The sequence below is a fragment of the Equus asinus genome, chromosome 24, assembly GCF_041296235.1.
Source record: "Equus asinus isolate D_3611 breed Donkey chromosome 24, EquAss-T2T_v2, whole genome shotgun sequence".
Lineage (NCBI taxonomy): Eukaryota > Metazoa > Chordata > Mammalia > Perissodactyla > Equidae > Equus > Equus asinus.
Window position 1 is genome coordinate 64,494,843 of NC_091813.1, and position 27,735 is coordinate 64,522,577.

Below are 27,735 nucleotides of genomic sequence, written 5' to 3' on the forward strand. Positions count from 1 at the left end.
CTGAACCCTGATAGAAATGTTAAAACAGTTTAAATTAGCATTAAGGGAAGACAAGTTTCCCACAGGTCTCCTTACCTTCGTGAATGAGATGCTTCTTCACTGAATCTGACTTTGAGAAACCCAGCTGAAATGAAGGAAGATGACCCTGCATGTTTACATCCAGGCAATTTCTTTCCCGTGTTGCAGTATTTTGAGGACACAAACTCCTAAACGTGGGGAAAATGGTTTTATCTTCACTGGCTTATGAACTCTGTCTGGACAGTTGTTAAGGAGAGATGTCGTGTGTTCTGTCACACAAGTGCACACTGTAATACTCCTAGGCTCCTGCTGGTGTACATTTTGCTAAGTGTTTTCCTTGCTGAGAGGTCAAGCTGCTCAAATCTTAGGGCAGACCGAGGCAGTCTGGGACCCACGTGTCAGTTTTTGTCGCGTTAAGTGAATCACGAAAATACACAAACAACTGTTTTGTTTTTTTTGTTCAGGAAATGAAGATGCCTGATGATGTTCTTTACCAGGAAATGAGGAATTTTCATCATATTTAAATGAGCTAAAAATGTCATTCAACTCATAACTTACCCAAACAACTCTCTGTATCCCATTTTGAAATTTAATTTTTACTGCAGCAGCCTGGTCATCTGTAAAAAATACAGCCAATTGTGCCTTTCAAAAAGTAAATGCCAAATAAGTTATCCTGGTGAATCGTTCTTTACTATTAAGGTGGACAATGACTTTTTTTTCTTTACACAGGCTTTATCTTTTATTATGACGTTCTTTTTCCTACACGAAGAAACAAAAATCACACCAACTACAAAAACTATTCTGTGCTTTGCTAAACCACAGACTAATTTTGTGGAACAAGAAGCCTTCAAGTCATTTCTTTTTTCATTATAAATCTGTCTAAAAACCTTCCATATTCAAAACACTATTTTTTGTGTACCAAATTTTACCATTTTTTAACAAAAGCAGTGAAGACGTCGCAAAACCCAGGAGCAACCTCTTCAAGGTGCTGTGTTCCCAGTCCTTGATGTGGAAGCTGCTAGTGGGCATCCAGCATGTTCACTGGGCCTGACTCCAGACGCGGCACCCATACTTTGCTGTCCTAGATCAAGCTCCACCTGCGCCCGGACCTGTCTTTTTCAGAGTTGATCCCCTGCCTACTAAAAGGCACTACGTTGCAATAGCACCAGTTACTCTTTTACCATCAACCATTGTGCAAAACCAGAACTTTCCATAATATTTAATGAGCAATACAGGGCCAAACACTTCACACCACACTGTCATTCACTTTAAGCACAGAGGCTGGTTAATCTCAATCGGTGTCATTCAAGTACATCTTTGGAGCCACTAAAATGAACAATGTGTCACCTGATAAGGAATCTTCTTCAGTTTAAGACTCAGTTTGACTCAAACAGGTTCAGACACGTTGACAGTCACGAAAACAACTCTAATTTCATTTTCCATGGTGTAAGCTTTGCCTTTCAAAACGATTCTAAAACGGGGCCGGCCCCGTGGCCAAGTGGTTAAGTTCGCGCGCTCTGCTGCAGGCGGCCCAGTGTTTCGTTAGTTCGAATCCTGGGCGCGGACATGGCACTGCTCATCAGACCACGCTGAGGCAGCGTCCCACATGCCACAACTAGAAGAACCCACAACGAAGAATACACAACTATGTACCGGGGGGCTTTGGGGAGAAAAAGGAAAAAAAAATAAAAAAAATTAAAAAAAAAAAAGATTCTAAAACAAACCTAAAGGAAAACTAAGAATTTTTAAAATTTGGCTGTTGTACTTTTTTTTCATTTTATCTTTTCTAATCAAGACTACTCTTTGTGTTCCAAATACTGTGTATAAATTTTTCCTGCAAAATTAACGTTTCTTAAAAGAATGCAAGCCACTGAGGTTCCTGTTTTTAACCACTGATCTATGTCCCAGTTAAAATAATTTATAAAATACCACATTTTAAAGTTGCTAAAATCATGCCAAAATATTAAGTGCTTTTGCTGTTATAGGGAACTTACCGTGAAATAAATAGAAGTAAATGCATTTGCCTGTATGAAAATAAAAGTCATCAAGTACAATTATGGCAAAAAATGGAAGTGACTTGTGGAAGCCACTGGGATTTTTATACGGCCATAAGCTACTGGCTCATCACACGAAACAGCTCTTGCTCTGTGCACTTGCAGAGGAAGAACAGGTCCAAGCAGGCCTGCCGGGCTTGCACTGACTCCAGAACAGCTGGTATCTGTACGACTTCTCCCCGCATCGCCCATTGTGTTCGCGAAAGCAGGCCGACTCTGGTAACACAAAGTCTCTAATCATTCACTCACAAAAACAGTTCCCCATAGTCTCTTCTGTGGAAGAAACTGAGTTTTGCTGACGTGCAAAGCAGCTTCTACCTTTTAGCAGCAACGCCTTTTAACATCGCCAAAATAAAAACTTCTGAGTAAACGGGTCCTCCAGAAAGATGCAGAACGGCTGCCGCATGGCCCCCTCTCCTCTGCTGAGAGTGCAGGCGGCACAGCAGCGAAGGCGTAAGGTGTAAGTGTCAGGCCCACGGAAGAAGAGTCCTCACGAAATAGAACCATCCAGACACGTTTAAAATCACCTTTATTTTGGTTGCAAAGATACAATTTAGTTAGTTACTTAATATTTTATTTGTTCCCATTTGAAGTCTCACAGCTTGCCATGTAAAACATTGCCTTTACTATCAAACCGCTATTTAAGAACATTATAAAATACAAACTATAAACTAAGGTAATCCCCTTTACAGTTTTCAGGTTAGTGCATTAAAACAACATTGATTAAAAAAGGTAAGTGAGTTAATTGGTAAACATCCAATTCCTTTTCTATGAAGGATGGTACAAAACGGTACCCAAGGTAAACGCTAAATTTTAAGGGTTAGGTGCTGAAAAACGATAATTGTGTGAAAGCAACTTCTCAAAAGTAATCTGAGCCAAGGATACAAACGTAACCATGATTCTACAGGACATAAGGAAGGTAATTAACTTTCCATCATAACAGCTGTGGAATACACAGCAAATAACAAGCGGGGACCTTCAGAATTCTAACGCAACATTGTATTGATTTGTCATACTTTTCCTCCAAATTACATCAGACACTTGCAGTGACTACACGTTCCCCAGCAAACGTCAGACTTACACAGAGCCTATATAGAAACCGTCTACCCTTAGAATTTTACCAGGCAACCTCCAGCAAATGCTTCATATATACACATCAGGAGTATGAGATATACTAGGAAACCATTCACTGATTTCATTCAGAGAAAACAAGTCTTAAGACAAAACCAACAATGAAAGTTAAATAGACAATTTGTGCTGCTATGAACCAGAAAAACAGTACCACAAACAGATATGTTAATTTTTTTAAGTTATCGACAATATTTCCTCTGCTGGCCCAAGTCAAAATTAAATTTGAGATTTTTAGTCTAGGTTAACACAAATCTGGGTGCCTGTTACACTGTGACAGAGAGAGGCACACAGAACACATGTACCTTTAAATTTACTAATTCCGGAAACTAAGTCAAGTGGATAAATAAATTATACATGGGAGGCATACACAATGTGGGCAACAGCCTAACAGTTATTAGATTGAAAAGTACGGAAGTGATGCCAGCAGTGATACTTAGAAAAACTTTCTCTATTAGAAAACATCAGATCTAATCCAAAGGAAAATTCCCCCCAAATAATAACAAAATATGGGAACCATCGTTTAAAAAAAACAAAAAACCACAACACGATTACAGGCATCCTCCTGCATAATTTAGATAATGTAGTGCAATAGTGTGCTCCTTTGTAATTTTAGCGGCTTGCTCCCCATGCGATGAGACTGATAATTACAACTCCGATGACAAGGATAGAAATGATGATGCACAGGGTTTTTCTGGATTTGCGCTGTAGATGCAAAAACCAAAAACATGTTTACAGGTGGAGTGGAGCATCTCCATAGCAACTGAAAATCATCTGGTTCATTTCTAAAGTAAAATCAATGGTAATTTACTGCCCTCAAAATGCTAGCTGTATTTTTTTGCTTCTCAAAAATCTCTTCAATATATATGACACTTTTCTTTTGAAAAATATTCTTCTTGAATTAATGGTATAATTCAGGGAGTAATTATTCAACTTTTGTTGGTAATTTTTCTGGGGGTGTGTTTGGGCTTAAAAAAGAAGACATAGAGAAATAAAAATTACTGACTTAGGCAACAGACTGAGGTTACCTATGTATGAAAACAAAGAATAGATTAAAAGTTTATATATTTTTAAACTTTCATCAAATAGCTGCTCTTCAAAATGAGTTATTTGAAAGTGTCAGCAAGTCTAAGTGTCTGGCAATTTTTCCTAAAGTAAATTTACTAGTTTCCAAAATCATTCCCATTCTTTAATATTAATGCAAACTGCATTCAAAATCTCAACACACAAATAAAAAACAAAGTTAAAAAAATATTATAATACAGTCATTTAAAATATAAAGGTTTAGAGTTCTGTTCTAGTCTTCACTCCCACCCAGCTGTAGATTTCTGTAATGGCTTGTGTATCTCACAGCAACAAGCAGGAATCCTTTTTCTTACAAACTACAAACATTTGTAAGTATTTCAGTTTCCACATCTCACATCTACATATTTCCCTGGAGCCCAGGTGGTCTCTGCTCGTTACCGTGTGCAATGTACGTTTACGAGCGCTGTGGCTCTCCACCACAGCTTCTCTGCTGCCCAGGGCGCCCTCCCTAGTGGGGAGCAGTGAGGTGCCCGGCTGCTGCAATGAAAGGCATCGCTCACCTTCCTTAACTCTCCCGGTCCACCCAACCCCTTTGGAAGCAGCGTATTTGCAGAGGCATGAGCTTCTATCAAGGCTTCCCCTCCCGGCCCAGGATGGCTCTCTTCTCATCCCTCAGGGCCTGTGGGATCCAGTATAGGGGCAGCTCCAGCTCTGGAGGTGCAGCTTGGGAAGATATGTTCCTTTCCCCAGGTTGCTCTGGGCTTGCCCTTCCACAAGGAAGAGGAAAAGCAAAACCTGGCGATATGTCTACATCCCTCCAAAATCCAAAAGCAAAACTAAACAACATGTAAGCCCACTCACTGATGAGTCCTACTCAACACTGTGCTTGAGCAGTTACAACTGTTGGCCTTTACAGATTACTGTGTGTGTGTTTGTGTGTGTGCATTCAACTGCTCTTGAAGGATGCCCACAGTGCCTGACACAGTGACATTAACTCTGATGAGGTGCAGATCTGAATTTCATGCACAAAGATGGTAGACACGAATTACTCCATGGTGAAGACAACTGGCTTGTAACTCAGCACTCTCTACACCACTTCACTGTTCTCTCTGCATCAGTGAATGTATCGTGACTCGTTCAGTGAAAAATGGCATTGAAACTATAGAGAACTTCCAAGGTTAGTGAGAAAAGTGAAACGCAATTTAAATATCTAAGATGATGACAATATCTTAGATATTTTATAAGAAGGTAAGGTCTGAGAAAATAATTATCAACAACAACAACAAAAATGGAGTTTTAAAAGGGAAAGCAAATGCTAGGGTGTTTAGGGATTCCCAGAGAGCTTGGCCTTATCCTTGCCGAGCATCAAAGCACATATGATGAGACACATTAATAGTCTGTGGTCCTACTACTTGTATAGACTTACATACACTTTACATTTGACAGACAGACGGACTCCCTCTATTAACCTGATTCACTTAGGAAATCCATTCATTCCTGGTGAAGGGTCTGCTGAACGCTGACATAGGACCTACTGGTCAAGGACACTCCAAGCAAATATAATTTCCACAGGACCTAAAGACATCTCTCTAGGACAAGGATCTTTGCCTTAGTCCAGAGTGTCACCAACAAAAAAGAAAGCAGAGAGAGAAGGGAACAGCCAGAAACAGGGGGAGAAGGCTCTCCCAGAGGTTTCTGGGTTGGGATGTCACAGAGACATCGGAGTCTGCAGGAGAGCCTGGAGCTCTCCACTGACCCCTCAGGACTCTAAACACCAGACTTCCAGCCCCGGGGGCCAGGGTTCTGGTTCCGTCCTGAGAGGAGACAGTCTACACTCAGTTTTAAACTGACTGGCATACTTCTGACCTGTCTTCCATGGGATATTAAAATTCAACATCTCCAGCCACTTTAAACCTGGTCACACATGCACAAACACACAGTTAAAGTCTAAGTTATAGGACAATTGATTATGTTCCACATTACCTGATAGTCCGCCGCCCTGGACAGCTGCTGGTTTGCTTGCTGAACGTGCACCTCTGCATTTTCCACATTGGCTTCTATGCTGTCTTTAAAATAAAACACAGCCACCCACACACACGGGAAACTGTTAAACACGTGTTGATGCTCCAGTAATAGAGCTGCACAGATCACCAGACTGCATTCAAGGTAAGACTAAACATGTTCACTATTCAAAGGTTAATATTAGTGGCAGACGGACAGAGTTGAAATTTTTTTAAGCTGGCCATAATTCTTCCCTATATTATTTCTTGGGTAATCCAAAGATGACATAAAAATCTGAAGAAACGAAACTTGATCATCTTCATTACAAGCCTCGTTCTACCTGGTAACCCCTGAAAAGTACTGTCACCTGGCTTGAGTTCTCTGACGGCATCTCAGCTTTTACTTAGGGTAAATATAGACCCCAAAACCACCCTCGCTCTGTGGCCATCATCAACCTACTTCTGTGCTGAGACTCAGCCCTCCCCGAGGAGCCATGCAGCCTTCTCAAGTGAGTTTTCCTCCCCACCCTCCTCTGGCCTGGGGTGGAACGGGGGCCGCTTTGCAGCAGCAGAGACCACTCCTCCTTCCCACCGAATCTCAGTTTGAAAGCTCATGCTATCAACCTCACCCAACCCTCCCTGTTGCAGACATCTACAGATCTCACCGTCTGCTCTCCTCATCCAACCCTCCTTGTTGCAGACATCTATAGATCTCATGGTCTGCTCTCCTCATCCAACCCTCCTTGTTGCAGACATCTACAGATCTCATGGTCTTCTCTCCTCACCCAACCCTCCTTGTTGCAGACATCTATAGATCTCATGGTCTTCTCTTCTCATCCCTTGAATATTTTACCCGACTTGCTGACATTCTCCTCCACATTTCTATTAAACATATTGGCGACTTCAATCTCTAACTGCTGACCCGCTAATTCCTTGGCCTCTCAATCCCTTGAACACACAGTTTTCAAAGACTTTGCCTGGTACCCTTTCTCAGCCACCTGCCTCCGTGATGACACCCCCCACCTGTCGCGACCAGTAACTGCAGCTTCTCCATAATCTCAATTTCAGTCTCACTACCTGTTATCCTTACAGTTCACTCCTTCTAAGACCCAACTTCATTGATCTCCACTTCTTCATTGTCCCTCAAATACTTCATGTTCTCTCTTCCCTCCTTACCTGGCTTACATCCCAAGGCAATCATGCATCGTCACTTTCTTGCATTCACCCTCAGCTCCCCTGTCCCCTCTACTTCAGTCATATTTACATGACAAAGCCCTAACCAGTACCCATGCAGCTGAACATGGATGCAACAAAGAATCTCCTAGGCTGACTTACTTCACTTTAAATTCATGACTGTCAAGCAAGCCTACCTCATTTTCCCACCTCCTGGAAGACCACGTCATTCTTTCTCCTTTCTCTTCACACTTCTCATGACTTCTCACACAGAGTCATTCTCAGCCAGTGACCTTGACTTCCAGGTCACTGAGACAACAGGAACAATCAGAAGACATCTCTACATCCTCCCTCGACCTTATCCACCAACTGCATGCAACAGCACCGGTGCTCTGCCTTCTCTCCTGCTGTCCGGGAGAAACAGTCCACACTCCCAGCAAGAACCCACCTCTCCATCCGTGCACTTTCTCCCATTCCTTGTCTCTTAACACAAGGACCTCCACCCAGCAATTTTTCTCTTTCTCACTCATCAGCAATATTTCTTTCCCTCATGAATCATTCCTCACCATCAATACCTACTATCTTAAAAATGAACCGAAAAACCCCTTTTGTTTATTCCACATCTACTGGCAGCTGTGCCCTCATGCTCTGGTCCACTTTCCAGCTTGACTCCTTCAAAGAGCTGTGAGCACTTGCTGCCTCCAGTCGCTCTCCTCTCATTCTCTCTTCCTCATGCTTTCACCTACACTATTTCACCAACACAGCTCTTGTCCAGATCACCTACATCCTACACACTACTGAAGTCAGCAGTCAACTCTTGGTCCTCAGCTTACTTAACCTACAGCAGCATTTCCAACAGCTGACCAGCCAGTGCTCTTGAAGCACTTTCTCCACCTCATTCCAGAACAACACACTGACTTGGTTTTCCTCTACATCACTGACTATTCTTTCTCAGTCTTTTTTGTTGGTTCCTCTTAAACCTTCTGGGCTCTAAATCAGGAGTCAACAAACTTTTTCTAGAAAGGGCCAAATAATAAATATTTTAAGATTTGTGCTTCATATAATTTCTGCCATAAATACTCACCTATGCCTCCGTCATATGAAAGTTGCCATAGGCACAAACAAATGGATGTAGTTTGCTGACCACACTCTAAATATTTATAGGACGCAGGGTGAAGTCCTGAGAGCCCTTCTCTTCTCTGCCTACACCTGTTTCCGATGTGATCTCACCTAATCCCACAGCTTTAAATCCCCCCTCTGTGCAGATGATCCCCAGATTTATACCCCTAGCCCAGACTTCTCCCCTGAACTCCATGCTCACCTTACCAATGCCTATTAAACCTTCATTTGGGTGTCAACTGGCCCCTCAGACTTAAGATATCCAGGAGTTATTGACTTACATCTAGCCAGACCTGCCCCAGTTAGAAATTTCCCCATCTCAGAAAACGGCAACACCACAACTTTTGTGGGCCAGGCCAAAACCTTAGAGTCATCCTTGAATTAACTTTCTCACCCCATATGCAGCTGGGCAGTAGATTTTTTTGCCTCTACACTAAAAAAAAAAATCCAGAATTCCACCACTTGTCATCCACTTCACTGCTGCCATCCTGATCCAAGGTAACACAAGTGCTCACCTGGATTCCTGCAATAACCTTTGAAGTGCTTTCTCTGCCTTTGGTCTTGCCCTCCAGAGTCTGTTCTCAACCTAGCAGCCAAAGTGAGCCTTTGAAAACCTAAGTGAGACTATAACATGCTTTGCTCAAATCCTCCTGTGGCTTCCCATCTATTAATAATGATAAAAGTCCTTGTAACGGCTCAGGATGCTACATGATGCCATCCCCTGTGACCTCTGACACTGTCTCCATCTTCCTCTTGCCTGCATCACTCCCCAGCGATGCCAGGCATGCTTCCGCCTGGAGGTCCTGGTGCCTGCTCTTCCTCCCCTGGAGCACTTTCTCCTACTTGTTCCCTTACTTCCATGAAGTCTTCACGAAAACGTCACCTATCAGGAAGGCCTCACTTGCCTGCCCTACACAAAGCAGCAACATTCTCCACCACCAGCAGTCCCATCCCCTGCCCTGGCCTCATCTTCCCCATCACTTATCACCATTTACTTACTTTTCTCTCTCTCTTTTTTTTAAATTGTCTCTCTCCTCCCATTAGATGATAAGAGCCACAAAGGCAGAGTCTTTTATCTGTTGTTTAATTTCAGCTGAATCTCCAATGTCTAGATTTGTGCTCAGATATAGCAGGCACTCAATAAATATTTGTTGGATGAACGAATGGTTTTTGAAATTTTACCCTGTGGCCTAGTGGGGCTACAGAGCAGGGTAAGAATGGACAAATAATAGTTATATTAAACTATAAGTCCAAGTATTTCAACTGAACCAAATACAGGAAATATAGTAAATGTATCTTTAGACATAAGCACAGGTATCTTCATATTTCAAAATTACAAACATGATCAGGATCCTGATTAACATTGACAATTATACCTTAAACGAATTACTATTACATTTAAAACTTAAAGGGAGTCTCAGTCACTGACTTTTTCAAAGAATTTTTCTAAAGGAATTTTTATCATCTAAGTAATGCTACTAAATTAATCTACCAAAAAGCTATTAGAATGAATGAGCAGAAAAATGGCTACCTATTCCTTCTAATCTAAAAGACAAGACAACATGCACAATTACAAATAGCACACGTTTCCCCAAAAAGTCCCTGGTGTGATGAGAATTAAACCGGGACAAGACTGAAATCAGAGGTCCCAGAAACAGCCAGAACGATGCTGCATGATGCCCTCCATGATCTCAGCGGCAGGAGGCCCTGACTAAATCTGTGGCTCCTGAAATAAATGAGGGGGTCCTTTCAATTATTAGGAGCCAAAAATGAGATGTGCTTCAGCTAACGCCAAGGATGATGCTTTGCGTGTTGTAGAGACTGTGCTCCCAATTCCCGGGGGACCGAAAGAGAGCAGGGGAGCAGCCTCTCCTGCTGGAGAAGATGCCACAGGTCAACGGCGTCTAGCTCGCTCCCACCTCACGAAATCTAATCAGCAGGGCTTACCTATCATATCTCCTTGCTCATGAATCATCATTCCCAAATCTTTAAATATTTCATTAATATCCATAATATCAGCCTAAGAGAAAAAGGTACATTTTATTATAATCAGAAATTCAGTCCCCAATCCACAAAAGGGGAAATTTAAAAAAACCCAAACCACCACCCCAGGCAAACAGGCAAACAAGCATCCAGACTTCATACACAAATGTTGGAAATACTAGGAAACTATTTAACTATAAACAATCCCAACTAAAGAGACCTTGAATAACAGTAACTTGTTCTCTAAGATAAGTTTGTGACATTAAAAGTATCAGGAGAGGCAGGATGGAAATGAAGGCTCTATCCTAGAGAGGGGCCCTGGGTCACTGAGTTTTGTCATGCAATCAGATTAGTTTTGTTAGCACAAGCAGTATTTCCTCACAAGAGTATAAAATATTCTTTTTTTTGGAGGAAGATTAGCCCTGAGCTAACTGCTGCCAATCCTCCTCTTTTTGCTGAGGAAGACTGGCCCTGAGCTAACATCCATACCCTTCTTCCTCTACTTTATATATGGGATGCCTACCACAGCATGGCTTTTTGCCAAGCAGTGTCATGTCCAAACCTGGGATCCGAACCAGTGAACCCCGGGCCAGCGAGAAGCAGAACGTGCGAACTTAACCGCTGCACCACTGGGCCTGCCCCTAAAATATTCTTGTTATGATATATTTCTAGTAAAAATTTATACATCAACTTGACAGCTTAAAAGAATAAAATATTAGGTGTAAATTTAAAGTCCCACATTAATAAATTTGAATATGCAATGGAATAGTGACGGATAAAGAAGTTATAAATTTACTTTTCTTCAATATATGATAACTATTATTTTGTCTGATTAAAGAGTAAAATTTAAATATTTTATTCAGAAGGGGTGGGGCAATTTACATATTCATCCTGTGCCTTAGTTTCCCCATCTGCAATGATCACGACATAGTTAACCACTTCACGGAGGTTTTATGAGAACTAAAGGAGACAATTGGCATAAAGAATTCACCACATAGTCCTTGGCACACGGAAGTCCTCGATACACTGTAGCTGTTGTCAGCTATTATCAGCCCACCTTCTAGGGAACAGGTGGGTTCCGTAAGAACTAAGGCTTACTAAACCCTTCAGATTGCTTTGATGTCATAAAAATACTAGAGAGCAAAAAAAATACTTTTAAAGCCCTCGTAAAAAGTCTTATTCACACAGGTGTGATGTGTATCATGTGCCAGGGGAGCCATCCACACTTGCTGATCAGACAGTTATCTCCAGACTCCTATTTTCTCAATGCTAAGGGGACCTGAGAACAAAAAAATGTTGGGAGTGTAGGGAAGTATGTTCTCTCTTCGTAGCACAAATTCTAAAGAGACTGTTTTTTTTAAGAAAGGGAATAATTCTAATTTATCTAAGAAATGCCACCAAATTGATGTATTTATTTCGTTTTCTTTCTCGATCCCTCTCCGAGTATTATCTAAGCATCTTGAGGACAAACTCACTAAGATCAGAGCAGGGGCCCAACTCTACAATGTCAAGCTTACTTCAAGCTGCCGAATGGAAGACTCTCTCTCGTGAATGAGGCGGAGGTCATCTTCCGTAATTTCTTCATCCTGCACCTGCACTTGAGGTTGAGTTTGGCTAATAAAAAGAACATGAAAAAAAGACTGTTATTAAAACAATGGGACTTTCTTCCTATTTAAGAAGTACTTACTAAATAGAATATTTTTTCTTCAAAGTCAGAGAACTGTTCACTTAAATTCCCAGAATATAACAGAAATACTAATCAAATTTCATTCATGTTTCATTTCACTGATATTATTTTTTAGAGTTATTATTTAATTACTGGAAGCTCTATTTGGCAGCTAGGTATTTCTTCTCAGTTGACTTAAATCTCACACAGCCAATAATCTATATTAAATAACACTTAAGTCAATAATATTTACCTGAATAAATAATTATCAAGTATTATTGCAATACTGGAATATTTCTATATACTTATATACAATAAATAATTATTTTGAAAAATTTTCAAGTTTATTGTTTTCTATTTATAAATAACTTAGGATAGTCATGACATAACAGACTGAAAGCTTTAATTCTGTCTCAGGGACCACAATGTATAAAACGTATTTGAAAAACTCTCTTCTGATCTGTATAATGTTTTATACTTCTTACCTTTCCCAGGACACAAGATTCTTTTCTTTTGAGCTCTCCTCAGGAAAACCACCCTGAATAATTTAGTAAGAGAACGGACTGAGAAGGGGCAAAGAAAAACACACGGCACTCACATTTTCCCTCATTATAATCTAACCTGATTAATGTATGCACGGCAGTGTTCTGTGTAGAGAAACAGAGAAAAGTTCTTGTTGCAATATTTTAGGCCAACTACTTCAAATAATAATAACATTATATCCTAAGCTGACCAGGAAGCAATTCATTAACTATACTCAAGGGCCAAATAATAAATATTGTTTGATTAAAACATAATAGAGTCTTGGAACGTCTACACTAAGGAACAACTTGTAATAGTTTCCAAGGGAATTTAAAATTAGGTTAAGTCAAAATTCACTCTAACTTATCCTTTCGTTGATTTTCTCCAGGTGTACATTGATATGATATATTCACAATGTTCATTTCATCACTGTCACATAACCAGGAGTAAAGTGCTCTCTAAACTAGCAGACGCAAAGTAACAGCCTCAAGTTCAAGCAAATGTGGGAATACCATTAAAGATTTGACCCTCGATCTCTTCAGACAAAACATTTCTATATTTTTATATAATCTGTAATCCTTTGTTCCAGGACATGGACAAAACAATCACAGTAATACATAACTATTACCCTTAAAAACTGAGAACTTGAAAATAAATATTCAAATACTGATTTCCAAGATACTCACAGATCTTTCATGATTTAAAATACATGCCTAGGTAGTCTTTTCAGGGACCCTTAGAGAGTACTGTTCATTTTTACAATGCCTTTTTAAATACTTACAGATACTCTGGAACTGGCTCTTACTCGAGCAACAAACTCTTTCTCTTTCTCAGCTGCTTGCCTCTGGACCTTCTGAAAGTTTGTCAGCGACGTTGTGAATTCATCTACTAAGCGGTCCTTCTGTATTTTCCTTTGACGCTAGAGAAAAGTGGGGGGAAAACCTACTAGAATCAAGCTGTGAAGTTCCACAGAATTTGCAAAAGCAGGTTCACCACTAGCTGGCTCTTTATTTAATGCTGAAATTTTCACTCACTCTCCAATGACAGGGCCTTACTGAGGAATTCTCAATAACATTCTGACAATATGTTCAAATACTGTGTATCTTTACCTTGAAGCAAAAGGCCCATAACGCTGGATTTTTCACCTGAAATTGTCATCCTAAAAAGTGGGCCGTTATTTTAAAGTAATTCTTTTTTTTTTTTTTAGGCAAATAAAACCTTATGCTCTTACCTAAGTAGTAACTTCTGCTTAGTTAGCAAGGAAAGAAATACGCGCCCCTAGGGACCCTCACATCTTGAACTTCGGGCGCCCTGTGTGAGGTCAGTCCTAGAAGGTCAGGAAGCAATCACGCAGGAAGCACTTTCTCAGCACTGACTTCAGTAGGGGTCAGGGCATTTGCATGGACATAATCTTTGCTTTACTGAACCACCGGATACTACCTGGGCAATTAAGCATAGTTTTGTGTTCTGTGAACTAATCTCAAATAAGAGTTTATCCCCCTAAGTTCCTTTCTGGCCTAACAGTCCACAGATCCTGCAGCGCATCTGCTTTCTCTCACACTCATGGCACCAACAGTGTGTCTCACAGCTCGATACCTGTTCACTGGGGGTGGTGGGCAGGGATCCAAACTCTTTAATGTACTTGTCTGTTTCTTTGGCAAGCTGGTTAGTGTACTGCTGCTTCTGTTGCCTAAAGTGAGAGAAGACACATTATAGCCAAAGAACTAAGATATTTCTTTAAGCCACGACTCTGCCACTTGATTCAACCCTGATGAATAATTTTATAAAAATCACTTTTTTACAGACTGGCTCCAAATTTTCTCTATGAAAATAAAATTTTCCAGGTTCTATTCTTTGATAAATATTGAGCAAAGATTACAGGGAAGGTCCTTTCTCACACGGGGGGTAACCAAGTTTTGAGAAATACATAGCAGCTATTTAGAAAGGAGGACGACTCAAGCCAACTCAAGTTGAGCTTGTGAGGCGTCCGATGTTTGAGACACTGGGGGTGTGGGAGCCTTTATCTACAGCCCACAACGGGGAGCTCAGTACATAAGTAAAGAGGATTTGCTGCCTTACACTGTGCCCAGTTCCCAGATCTTTAGGGCACATCCAGCCACTCATATTTCTCTACCTTAGGGGCATTTACAGCTGATAGATACTTAAAAAAAAAAAGAAGAGAGAAAGGAATTGGCAGTAAGTAACAGTACAAATTTACTATTATTTAAGTTTGCTGTGGAAAAAGGTAACAGCATTTCTCTGTAAAGGGAACAGAACACAATAAAAGAGGTAAATTACATCGGTATTGGTATCTATATTGCTAGCTAGCTTATAAAGTAAAAAGTAAGATTTCTAACTAAAGAATCTGACACTAAAAACACCTCGCATTATTAATGTGATGCTTTACAAGTGACAACATCAGTACCTCTCATACACAATCTCTCATTTCAAACACATGCTGCTCACACTTAGGGTTCTTTAAAACAAGCAGATACTATGAAACAGTTTGTTTACATCTGTATTTGACTGATAAGGAAGAATTATAACCTACTTAAATCTACTTACCAAGTGCTCTGTCTTTAATATGCCTCTTTAAATCTTTAGAAAAAGTAATATAATTAAAATTCTAAAAAGACTTTAATGATGTCTACATTTTCAGAATCTCCACTATTAACCTTAGCAAAATATTGTAACTATTAAGAATTATGTGTTTCTATTCCATTTTATTTTAATAAGTCATGGTTTATTATTTAGATTTGGGGCATTTTTACCACTCTGACATGTATCTACTGCAGAAAAATAAAATATAGATTAGAAATAACTGTAAATTCTTCAAATTGTACTTCAAAAAAAAATGAATTACCATTACCTATCTTTTAATTTCTTCTTCTTTGCAATTTCCCCTTCTACAGCTAACACTGTTTGGCATATCACTTATTACAAATATATTACTTGAAATTTAGAGCTGTAACTAAGACTGAAGATTTAGATTCAGAATGATGGATGAATCATCAGACCCCCCAACAGACATGTTTTCCCTACCAGCAAAATGAAAATAGTTCCTTGGATCGCTCTCACTCCAATGCTGTCAAGTTCAGATGAGAAAATGTGTAAAAACACTGTAAAATCTCTAACACTACACAGTATTCTTGATGTTCTTCTAACAGCATATTAATTTACTGAAACGTATTACATAATGTCATTATAAGATTTTTTTTTTTTTTCAAACAGAGGCTAATGCTTCTGAAATTCAAGGATGCAGATGTGAGCTTTTCGGAGGATAGTTCCCACTGGATACACATTGGATCTAAAACAAGGACAAGTCTGGCCACTGTAGGGCCTGCTGGCTGTGGGAAGTAAATCACACCAACAGAGAAGCTTAGAGAACCATTGTTCAGAGCCATCAAAAACAACATACTTAAAAGCTACAAGAAAGCAACTAAAGAAGTTCTGCTTTGACGGAGTAAGCCAGATCTATTTTATTTTAAAATAAAGAAAAACATCTGCCTTAGACTCTGGACAGGGAGAAACCTACACAAAAGCTTGGTACAAATAAGGAAGCAGAAATACTGTATTAATTTTCCACCATTTTCTCCAGTAAACATAACACTACCCACCATCAAGGAACATTACAACAGGTGTTTTTTCTCTTTTTTCTTTTTTGTTTAATTACATACTTACAGCTGTTGCCTCAATTCAGGTGAATCCTGAGGTGTCCCAAGCTGATTCAGAGTCCTCTGTATTTCTGCAGCTATTATGATGGAAAATAAATGTATAATTGTTACAAATGTTAGAGCAACAGAAATTAGTGCAAGCAATTGGGCAGTTAGAAATTAATACAAGCAACTGGGCAGTTAGAAAAACACAGAAAAACAAAGAGAGAGAGAGGAAACATTACTTGAAAAAGAAGAAAAAAGAAACGATTTAAATCTAGTTAGTGACAATGGATTATTTATTTATTTTTTTCCTGAGGAGGATTCCCTCTGAGCTAACATCCGTGCCAATCTTCCTCTAATTTTTAGTATGTGGGCCGCCAGCACATCATGGCCACTAACACAGCAGTGTAGGTCTGTGTCCGGGAACCAAACCGGGAAGCTGAAGCAGAGTGCACTGAACTTAAGAACTTAAGCACTAGGCCACCAGGGCTGGCCCCAACAATGGATTAATTTTCAAGAGGAAATTGTGTGGGGACGTTAACATGAAAAACTGCACTTATGATCCATAAATAGTCACTTCTTCTCTATCCATTAGAACATTTGGTACAAAGGCACATGGACTTTCAGTTAACTCTACTGGCATAAGAATCAGGAGGAAAATAATTCTAACAATTACATAATTCATTGGAATATAAAGTAAATAAATTACAGTTAATAAATGAGGGAGGAATAACAGAATTAGCAATAATCAGTTTTCAACTATCTATGTAACAGGTGATTCTAGCAAGGATCCTCAAAGGAGGCTAAAACCACAGGACATTCACACGACCTCCAAGTGTCACCACATGGACGACATTATTATAAGAGTTAACTCTACCACAGACGAATGTGTTGCTTAAAACAAAAGATCCGAGTTAGCGCCACAACGGTACAAAGTCATGAGCACCCTGACATGATGCAACAGCAAAGTCACAAGGTGAGCCGAGCGTTTCTCCTGCCAAAGTATTTAACCTGAATCTAACCCTGGGAAAGAAATCAGACCAACCAAGACTGTGGGATAATCTACATAACAACTGGCTGGGACTTTTTAAAATGTCACTGTAACAAAGGAAAAAAAAATGAAGGGTGAGGTGTCGTCTAAAGGAAATAAAAAACTCCAAATAGTAAAACACCCAAAAGGCAATGTATGATTTTTGACTGGATTCGGAATCAGAAAAAAGAAAATGCTGTTAACAAAAATTGTAGGGACAGTTGGAGAAGCTTAAGTTTGAGCTGGAGAGAGGGATTAAACAAAGGCTGAACATGCCAACCGCTGGTGAACCCGGTGAAGGGGGTACAAAGAGTGCACTGTCCTACACTTTTACTTTTCTGTAGGTTTAAAACATTTAAAACCACAAGCCAGGGGTTTAGAATTCATGCTAAGCTCAGGATCCAGAAGTCCACGGCCACGGCAGTAAAGAGAGGCTCTTCACCAAAGAGGAGTCTATAGGTTTGTGCACGTGTGTACACAAACCAAATGCCAGGTGGAAGTAAGCTGAAAATTCACCTCAAGGTAAGGAACTTTCACACTTCCGAGAACTAGAGAAAAACAATCCAACCCATCCACTCGTGTCATTTAAAGTAAGTGGTTTATTTACACAGCTCCAATGCGTTTAAACAGCCATTATTTATTTACAGAATCAAGGGAATGACTGTAACCAAAACACAAGACACCTTCTGCTCATGGATGATATAGTGAACACTGCTGCCATGTCAAAGCTGAACAATATAAATACTGGAGAGGAATCACGGAGCAAATAGCAACCGTTAACCCTTCTGCTAGTTTCAAAGAATTTCTTTTTGCTTCCTTTTTGATAGTAGATTTTTGTAGGGTGGAGAGATTTTCTTTGCTGTTTTTAACTTATGGCTGCTTGTAATTAGTTATATATTTCCTTCTCAACCTCAACAGATTTTCCTGGACTACCTTACAGGGGTTTAAAGCTTTTATTTTCAAAAAAAGTTTACTGATAAGACAAACTGTGGTGTGGCCCCCTCTAGGACAGAGGCAGGCAGCTAGCTCACCTTAGGAGGGTTCTCGTCAGAAAAAAGTCCTATCAAGGGAGGAAAAAACAGACTTTCAATAAATGACACCAGGAAAACGGACTAACCACTTGGGGGTGAAAGCAGAGAACCGTGTCTTACCTCATACAGCAAAATCAATCTGTGATAAATTATTAACTTAAATACTAAAAGTTGGAACCATTTAACTGCTACAAAAAAGTACACAAATGTATTTATTACATGATCTTATTTATGATCTTTGCGTGAGGTATAAAATGTTATCTAAGTATGATACAAAACTAAAAACATGGGGGAAAATATGACAAACTGACAAAACAAAATTTTTAATGTTCTATGAAAAATATGTATCTATATTACAATTATATATAAATAATGTGTGTTTGCTTATACATGGGAGAAAATATCTGCAGCATATGATGACCTAAGGGGTTAATATCCATAATATAGAAAAAACTCCTACAAAACGGTAATAGAAAAATAGTCCAATGAAAAATGGACAGAAGATATCTTGAAATTTACAACAAGCAAATGAACGTATGAGAAATTCAACTTCACTGATAATCAACTTTTCACATATCACCCTGGTAAAAATCAAGAAAAACAAGCAGGTAAGAATACAATCACAATCAAAAGCCCTCAGAAAACAAAAGGTAGAGACAGAGATAAGAAAGAAGGAACAACATCCACATGATGAAGAACTAGAAACAACTGAGAAGAGGTCAGACAAGCCAGTACAAAAGCGGATTGAGAACAGGAACTTTAATAATATTCACTGAAAAAATGAATAGCAATACAAGATTGAAAGTAGGTATCAATCCTGGAAAGGATAACTAACTTCAATGTATGAATGTTCAGCCATGAAAAAGAATTCACTAGAACTGCTTCTGAGAAGCCCAGTGGGAGCATAAACCCACCACGTGGTTATTTCCCTAGTTTGCTAACAGATACACTACCCTCAGCAACCCCACTTTTCATCCTCTCTGAGTAAGGCTCTTACAGAAAGAAGAGACAACGGAAAGCCGCTGGGGCCCTGCACACTAACAGAGCAGTAAACCAGAGCGACACCTACTCCTGTTGCATTGCTCAGAAACACCACCACAGACCTGGCAAGCTGGGAGTGGGGACGCCTCTCCTATTCCCATTTAACTGGCCTGGCTGGAGGCTACAGAAAGCAAATAGTCATGACGGCCATCAGAAGCTTATTCAGATGGTGACTCCAATTGCAATGCTCCTCAGAACGTGATCTGTGTACTGGAACAGATGGCCACAATCTCTGGCACCTTGCATAAACCTGCTGATCCATAAATTCTTTTTGCTCTCTCCTAAAAAACAGAGAGCATGAGACGGAGTTTGCTCTCAATCGGATGGGACAGCAGAGAGCCTTCAGTCTTCTCTCACGGTCCCACACACTCTGTACCTCTGTACCGCAAGTTAGTTCTCAAGGATACCGATCATCTCCTAAGGACATTACCCTAGTCCAACGCCCTGTTTACATCTGCATTTAGGATCTGAAAAGCAAGAAACAACATGTGCTCTTGGGTGTCTTGAAGGATTGAGCACGCCAGCAGGTAGAAGATAAAGTCCATGAAAATCCAGGGCCCTGCTCCCAGTGAAGAATCGCGGTCCATTCATCTGTATGGACTGTTGACATACTCCTGCAAAGGAAATCACAAATTGCTTTTCTTTGCCGTCTCAAATAGAAACGGGGAACAACGCTTGGTGAAAATTTTATGCTGCTCCAACACATTTTACTGAATGCCCCAAATGTTGCCAGCTCTCGCTGCAACTCCCCAAAAGAAAGGCTATCTAGGAAATTCAAGTGGTGGGACAAGCAGCTCTACAACCTGGCTTTAACAACTGGTTGATGCAATGGTAACTCAAACGCCTGTGTAATATCAGGATGCTGCACAATACCAGTGGTGAGTCCCAAGAGGAAAACCATAGGAGTCCTTAGGAATCTTCGAGCAAAATCATGCTCTCTTTGGCAAACCAATGTTATCCTTTTGGGGAATAGTTCTGGTCTTGCTCTCAAGCCCTAGATAAAAAGTAAACAACGGTGTTCTAGGTAACCTGGTGACCTGAGCTGCCCACTATGAATGAGGTGTTATGTTATCTTGTTGGTGTATCTCTCTCTCTGTTTTGTTCTATGTATGTCATTCAGCCTGCCCCTCACCCCAACTCCTCCAGCACCTGTTCAATGGGATAATAAACTAGCAATGGTTATAGAAATAAAAGCCACACGAAGGCTCACCAACATGGACTTACCCTTTCTCAGATGAACATGATTACTGGCAATGCCATGGTATCAATTTGCAGCAAAAACAATCAAAAGTAAATATAGTCATGCACCACATGATGACGTTTCACTCAATGATAGACTGCATATATGACCTGCTCCCATAAGATCAGTACCACAGAGCCTAGGTGCGTAGTAGGCTATACCGTCTCTTTGCGTAAGTACACTCTATGATATTCACACAAGGACAAAATTGCCTAAGGATGCATTTCTCAGAACACATCCCTGTTTTAAGCAATGCATGACCGTAATATGGCACCATTCTTGGGGGTATCAGCCAGCCACCCAGTGGCAAGCTGACTGCACTACTTCCATCTTGGTGGAGGCAGAACTTCATGTTCACCAAAATAGCAGGACTATGGATCTCGTTACGCTTACTCTACTCCCCTCCCCGCATGATTCTACCAGCTTCCAATCCATGTATTAGTCACAATCATGGGATTCCACAGACCAGTGGTTCTGATCAAGATACTCACTTTGCAGAGAAAAATATTAACAGACTTTCCAAGGACAATGGGATTCACTGATCTACCAGAACTCCATTATCTAGAAGCTGCTGCACTGGTGGAATGTTTAATGGCCATGTGAAGACTTGATTATGGTGTCATCTGGGAGATAACATCTTGGGAAGCTGAAGTGCTAGGTCTTTAGGCTCACAAAAAGCCACTGCTCCAGGGTGCCATTTCATCCAAAGTGAGAAAGAAAACTTAGACTGGGGAACTCAGGAGTGCAAGTGAAGAGAGATACTTCACATTTACACCTAATTACCCACTTGCAAATTTTCTTCCATCCCTTGAGCTGATTTAGAGACAATATCCAAGCGAGGATGATAACTGTGTCTCTGCCTGAGAAGCTGAGGCCACATGTGACTACCTGGGGCCAAGATGGGCTACGGCGACTGAGCTGACTCTTAGGGGGATGTAGGGGTATGCCCACACCCAGGGGAGGGGGCGTGTGAATAAAGCTCAGGACATGAGCTGGAGGGAACTAGCTGATACTGTTCAGTCATGAGCGTGAGTACCATACAGCATGTGGCAGGAGCAGCAAGGCCCCAGGGTTGAAAGTCAGGGTGACTCCAAACAGCCGAGGTGTTGAGAGAAGGCAGAAGGAACAAGGAGGGGCTACTAAGGAGAAAAGCATTAATACAGACTCAGCCTTGTTTCCAGCTGCAGAGCGACGACGATGGCACCTGTCAATATTTTCCTCCTTGCTCTGGGATGCATGTATTTAGACAATTTAACTCTTGTCTCCTTCTCTATCCACATCCTTCAGTGCTTTACACAGGGTGTGCTGTTCGTGGTTACCCTTACATGCTGGTCCGCAAGCTAAGGACCCTGTGATTCAGCCTTGGAGACGCGAGCCCTGGCAGTGGGTGCAGGAACTACAGAGGCCTTGGTTTCGCCCCTTTTGTGGAAACAGGAGAGGAGCTCAGGCTCCACGATGGACAGCAGCACTATGTGAGACAGGGGCTTGCTTTCTTTTTCAAGCTCAAGTAAGCAAAAAAGGGAAACATATTCACTGTAGGAAACAAAAAGGATGAACTGTAACAGATGTTTACTTTTGGCCACCTGACACCCAGAACTCTTATTGCACTGGGATCTTCTGGGTCATCACGTCATGACTGCTGGGAAGCACCATCACAGAAGCGGTCATAGGAGAAAAAGCCGGTTGTTGAAGTAACGACACTACTCCAAGAGTCTGGGAGCCTTGCCTACCCACCGTGAGTAACACAGGTGATTCCCTATGAGTGTCCCGGGCACAACTGCACAAAGAAAGGCCAGACTCGGAAGCTGGTTATAAGCAAAAGCTAGATTTACTTAGTGCTATTTAGGTTTTATTGATACTGAAGTTCCTTACAAGTCAAATGCTTTAGCTGATAACCTTCTTTTCACTCTGAAACAATTATCTCAATAACACAGTATCTCATAAAGTGAAGTTTCTTAAGAATGGAACCACTATGTGATCGCCTAATAGAATGCATTTAATTAATGAGTGCTGGATGCTTTTCATGAATACGAATGTAAGACAAAGCCCCCTTTACTCAAGCAGCATGTAATCTAGAAAAGAAAAAAAAGACATCATATAAATCCAGAAAGGAAGCAGTAGCAATAAACGCTATGAAACTGCTTCAAACAAGGACCTGCAAAACAGGTGTTCTATTGGAGGACAATCCAAAAAGCCTTAGTGGAGGTGGCACCGGTATTGGTTTTGAGGTGTAAGAAGCAGGACAATTTACTTTAGAGACTCCAACCTCTGATACCACACTCAGACATAAACTGAAATGATCAGATTACCTACTGGTTTCCTCCACCAGAAGGTAAACTCTGTAAAGGCAAGGACGAGGCCTTGTTCATTACTGCATCTCTAGAACCCACTATACTGTCGACACTCAATGAACATTTTTAAAACTGAACCACAAAAGAGCATTAGAAAGATCAAATCTTATATAAGAGGTGACATGTATTTCTAAGACATAAGGTATACAGAAGGGGAGAGTCAAGAAACATAGATAGGGGTGCTCATTTATTGTTCATTCATCCACAAACACTTACTGGGCAACTGCTATGAACCCGGCACAGGGGAGCAGTTTCGGACATCAGCACCGATTCATCTGTGTTCCTTGAATTTGTACAGCTCTAACCTTGAGGATCAACAAAGGGTTATCATCTGATCGGGTGACAAAGGGCCCATGGAAACATAAATTTGAAATTATAGAATCAAATTTAGCAAACATATTATACGGCATTAGTTCAATCCTATTTTATAAATGAGGTTGACAACCAGACAGGATAACTGACTTGTCTGAGAAACCGTACCTATTTACCAGACAAGCTGGGATTAGAATGTAGATTTCTTGGTTTTCAAACAATATTTTTCTGTGTGCTAAAAGAGCTAAAAGACTTGCAAAAAGATTATTCTATAATCCAGGTGTACGATAGCTGCCAAAGCAAACAAAGGAAAAGTAAGTTCCTAATTTGAAGGAGTAATTTAAAGAAGCTGAGCTGCTCAGATGTACGTTTCAGGGCCCACCAGTGATCAGGAGGACCCTTCTGTTTGGCTGAAACTGATCAGGAAATAACTGCCTGTCCTTTCTTCAGGTCTCATGAACTGGCAAGATTCCAGAGACATTTTACATAGGACTAGCTTTATCCTCTTACACCAGAGGTCAGCAAATGATGGCCTTTAGGGGCCGACAGCCTGGTTCTGTATAGCCCTCCAGTTAAGAACGGTTGTTACATTTTTAAAGAATTAACAAAAAACAAAACAAAAATATCAAAAAAGAAGAATACGCAAGAGACCACATGTGACCTGCAAAACCTAAAATATTTACTATTTGGCTCTTTACAGAAAAAGTTGACTGACCCCTCTCCTAAATTAATAAAAATTACTATAACTTTGTATTTACAAACTCAATTCAGCATGTTACTTGAGTTAGTAAGTACTCACTACATTACTAACTTTATCTTGTACAAAATTTAACAATGTTGCAAATTTTCCACTGAACCTGCACGTGCACTGAGTTGAATTTCTCCAATATTCAGAAAAAATATGTTATCAGTACATCATACGTGCTGGTGTGTATGGGTTATCATTTTCAACTGCACCTTTTCTCACTTTAATTTAGAAACAGAATTGTGGTTACTTTTTGATTGTATTGGATGAACATTTTTGTAGAGTAATTGTTGTATTGTTGGTGGTCTGATGGCTAAGATCTAGCCCTCTCACCGGCGAGACCCAGATTCCTTCCCGGCTCAGGGACCCGCACCATCTGTCTATGGGTTGCCACACTGTGGCGGCTGTACGTTGCCATGATGCTGAAAGCTGTGCCACTAGGATTTCAAATACCAGCAGGGGCTCCCAGGGTAGACAGGTTTCAGCGGAGCTTCCAGATGGAGAAAGACTAGGAAGAAGGACCTGGCCACCTAACTTCAAAAAAATCTGGCCATGAAAATCCTGTGAATAGCAGTGGAGCATTGTCTGACACAGCATGGAAGGGAATAGATGGCACAAAAAGGGACCGGGCAGGGTTCCCTCTGCTGTCCACAGCAGGGCTAGGGGTTGGAATCCACTCAGCGGCAATAACGACAAACTGCTGTGTTATTATCACTCTTTTATTTTATTACTCTCCAGTCTGGGGCTACGTCCTAGTTCTTTTTCTTCTGGAAGATATGAATAGTAGGATAATGGTTCACTGGCTCTTTTGCCATGTCCAAGTTGACTATGTTCAAAAATGTTTAAGAAAAATTAGTTTAGAGAAAGGGAGACAGAGAAAGGTTTCTAAGTAGATGACAAACAGGATGGTGATGTGGAAAAAACGATAATCATTCCTAGTTTCTCCCAAGTTGGTTCTACAGAATTTCATTTCATTATCTGGCCTGGGGTACTGTGAATTTATAGGACAGCCACAGTCAATTTTAACTGGCATATGGCCAACTTTAAAGGACAAAAACCTCATAAAACATGAAAATTAAGGAATGAATTCTTTACATGACCATAAACAGTTTCTTGAAGAAAAGTTCACCTCATACACGGAGATACAATTAAATTAGGATGCACCTTTACAAGAGTATAAAGAACAAATTACTTTTGCATATCTACAATTTAGAACTATTTGCATCATTACTTCTACAGAGGTGACTTTAAAGAATATATTACACTTTTCATAACATAAGGGGGACCTTATTTCCTACACATCCGAAAAGGTGTATTATCACTTCCTCAAAACCAAAACAGCTCGCCTTCTGCTGCTTCATCATCGTCAGTACCAGACACACTTTCTGTTCCATACGGGTCTGCTGCCATCTAGTGGATTACTTAAGAAAGAGTGCTTCATAGCAAAGAGTATTTTTTTTGTCATAAAACCACAGGCGGCCATTGGTATCAGCAGCTACGTAATGAACGGTGCCACCTGTCAGAGCTCACAGGCTGCGGGGGGCACCCTGCACCAGCCCTAACAGGCACACAGAGCACCTTCAAAGAACTGTCTCCAAATAACTGAGAACAGAATACAGCTATCTTCTCTTTTAGCACAAAACATCTCTTGCTCAACCCAAAATACCTCAGAGTTGTAATAACCAATCATAGGGGAAAAAATGGTTAGTAAGATCCCTGGACAAGTGATTCTGAGGTTCTGACTCAGCCCCACCCACATCACACTGAGGAAGACGCAGAGTTTACTGCTGACCAGCAGCCTTGGAGCCAGACAGCCTCATTTGGAAACCTGACCTCACTCTTCCTGGCTGCTGACCGGGGGCAGGTACCTCCTCTCTCCAGGCGGTAACTGTCTCCCAAGTCAAATGGAGAGAAAATCCCCTCTCTCGTTGTCATGAACTCTGACTGAGAACAGTGCCTGTGGGCACCTTGTACTGGATACAGATCAGAGCTGACACGCGAAGTGGTTGTCGTTCTTCTCCAAAGTCAGAGAGAGACGGTGAGAACATTCTTACTGATGTATCTTAACCAACTCATGTGAACCATGCTTTAGGAGGGTACTGAACCTTAATAATCTCAATACAGTTATGAGACTTGCAGAGAGAATGATAAATATCCATTGACACACAATAGTTATAACCCACAATTAGGAGGGAACAGTCAGCTACTGCCTGACAGTGACAAGCATCTAGCAGTCACATACAAGTCACAGAATTGAAACTGAACAAAAAAACCCACAACTAAATATTAAAAAAAAACTCTGTTGTAGACTTTACTCTCTCCTCATCTACTGAACCCTCTGTCTGTTTTAAAGGGAGGTTTGGAAGATGACAGGAGGTGACATTTATGAGAACATTCTGGAAATGGCAGAGATCTCTATAGAACATGAGATGCTGTCACTGGTAAGTTGATTGTAATTAGAGTTAGAATCCTTAGCTTAGGTCCATTACAGAGTACAAGGTGTGTAGGATAATGGGTCATGAGAAAATATCTGTATCAGCTAGTTGAAAATAAGTAACAACACAAAAAGGTTCTAAGAAAAAAAATCAAGTGAATTAGTCTATTTCATATATCAAGAAAAAATAAAAGTCTACTAGAGTTCTGAAAAGCACATCACAAGTGGAAAAACTCCCAAGAGAATTGGAAAGAAAGCGACTAAAATAACTGTGGGCTTTTTTCCAATACGCTGCCTATCTCATGCTCTGTCTTGTGACCCGAACGAGGAGCTTATCTCCCTTGTGGGTAAAAGCTGCTGTGAGCTGTGGAGAGGAGCCGGGCTGGGTGAAGAAGAAGGACCTCCTTTCCACAGGAGGAGTCCCGAGAAGCCGGCGGGAGCCTGCGCCCCAGGGGCCACGCCCACGGCGGGCGCCTCTCCTTCCCAGCGCTCGACACCCGCAGGCCCGTCCTGCCTCCACGAAGCAGCCCCAAGCGTGGAACACACGGAATTTCAAAATCTCTCACTGGTTTTCTCCCCAGATACCTCAACCGTAGACAGGCATACAGGTTAACCAAGTGGAAGCTGAGGGCATTTTAAAGCTACTGTAGATTAACAAACGGGTAAATGTGAAAGCACGGTTCTTAAAAATCAAGTACAGAAACAAATCATTTGAAAACTGCATATAACAATACTTCGGATTTCTAAGACGGGCAAACATCGCTAGCTCTCTCTTAGCAAAGCTGTTCAGTCCTAACATTTATCACAGGACCTGCTGTTTACCTGCTCTGAGAGAGGCCAGAATCAGAGGAAACAAGGCCCAGAGGAAGACGCGGCCCCTTGAGAAGGTGAAGCCAACAGCAAACACAGGCGAGGACTTGCCCACGGGGAAGCTTCCTCCTTCCAGTCCTCACCTTCCTGAGCCCTCCTGGCCCAGCTCCTCGACGAGCTTCTCTCCTCTCACCTACCAGCTGGCCCAGTAATTCTCCTGCTCCAGAGGCAGCTGAGTACAGGCCATGGCATGAGGCTCACCTCCAGTCTACACGGCAGGGATTCTCACACGGTTTCCTCAGCCCCAGTTCCTGATCGGTCCTCTCTGCCAAGACACTGCGACCCAGATGCTGCTAAAACACTGAAAACGGATTGCTGCTGCCTACAGGAACACAC

General features: G+C 41.0%; 1 protein-coding gene across 11 annotated transcripts in view; it reads right to left on the reverse strand.

Annotated features, from left to right (window-relative positions):
* Window positions 1-27,735, reverse strand: part of STX7 (syntaxin 7) — a 65,205-nt gene that overhangs the window by 15,260 nt on the left and 22,210 nt on the right. For 2 of the 11 annotated variants that reach the window (XR_011497862.1, XR_011497860.1), the window contains exons 3-13: window positions 16,371-16,440; window positions 14,286-14,379; window positions 13,471-13,608; window positions 12,653-12,705; window positions 12,019-12,115; window positions 10,466-10,538; window positions 6,210-6,292; window positions 2,391-2,599; window positions 2,013-2,288; window positions 577-635; window positions 76-206 (exon numbers count right to left, since the gene is read on the reverse strand). Coding sequence is in view for 2 of the 11 variants with exons in the window: in XM_014828893.3 (XP_014684379.1) it covers window positions 3,813-3,905; window positions 6,210-6,292; window positions 10,466-10,538; window positions 12,019-12,115; window positions 12,653-12,705; window positions 13,471-13,608; window positions 14,286-14,379; window positions 16,371-16,440 (701 nt within the window). In the remaining 9 variants the exon portion in view is untranslated. Of the gene's footprint in view, window positions 1-75; window positions 207-576; window positions 636-1,221; window positions 3,906-6,209; window positions 6,293-10,465; window positions 10,539-12,018; window positions 12,116-12,652; window positions 12,706-13,470; window positions 13,609-14,285; window positions 14,380-16,370; window positions 16,441-27,735 lie in introns of those variants that run through there. The other 9 variants (XR_011497861.1, XR_011497857.1, XR_011497855.1 and 6 more) reach the window with 9 other exon arrangements.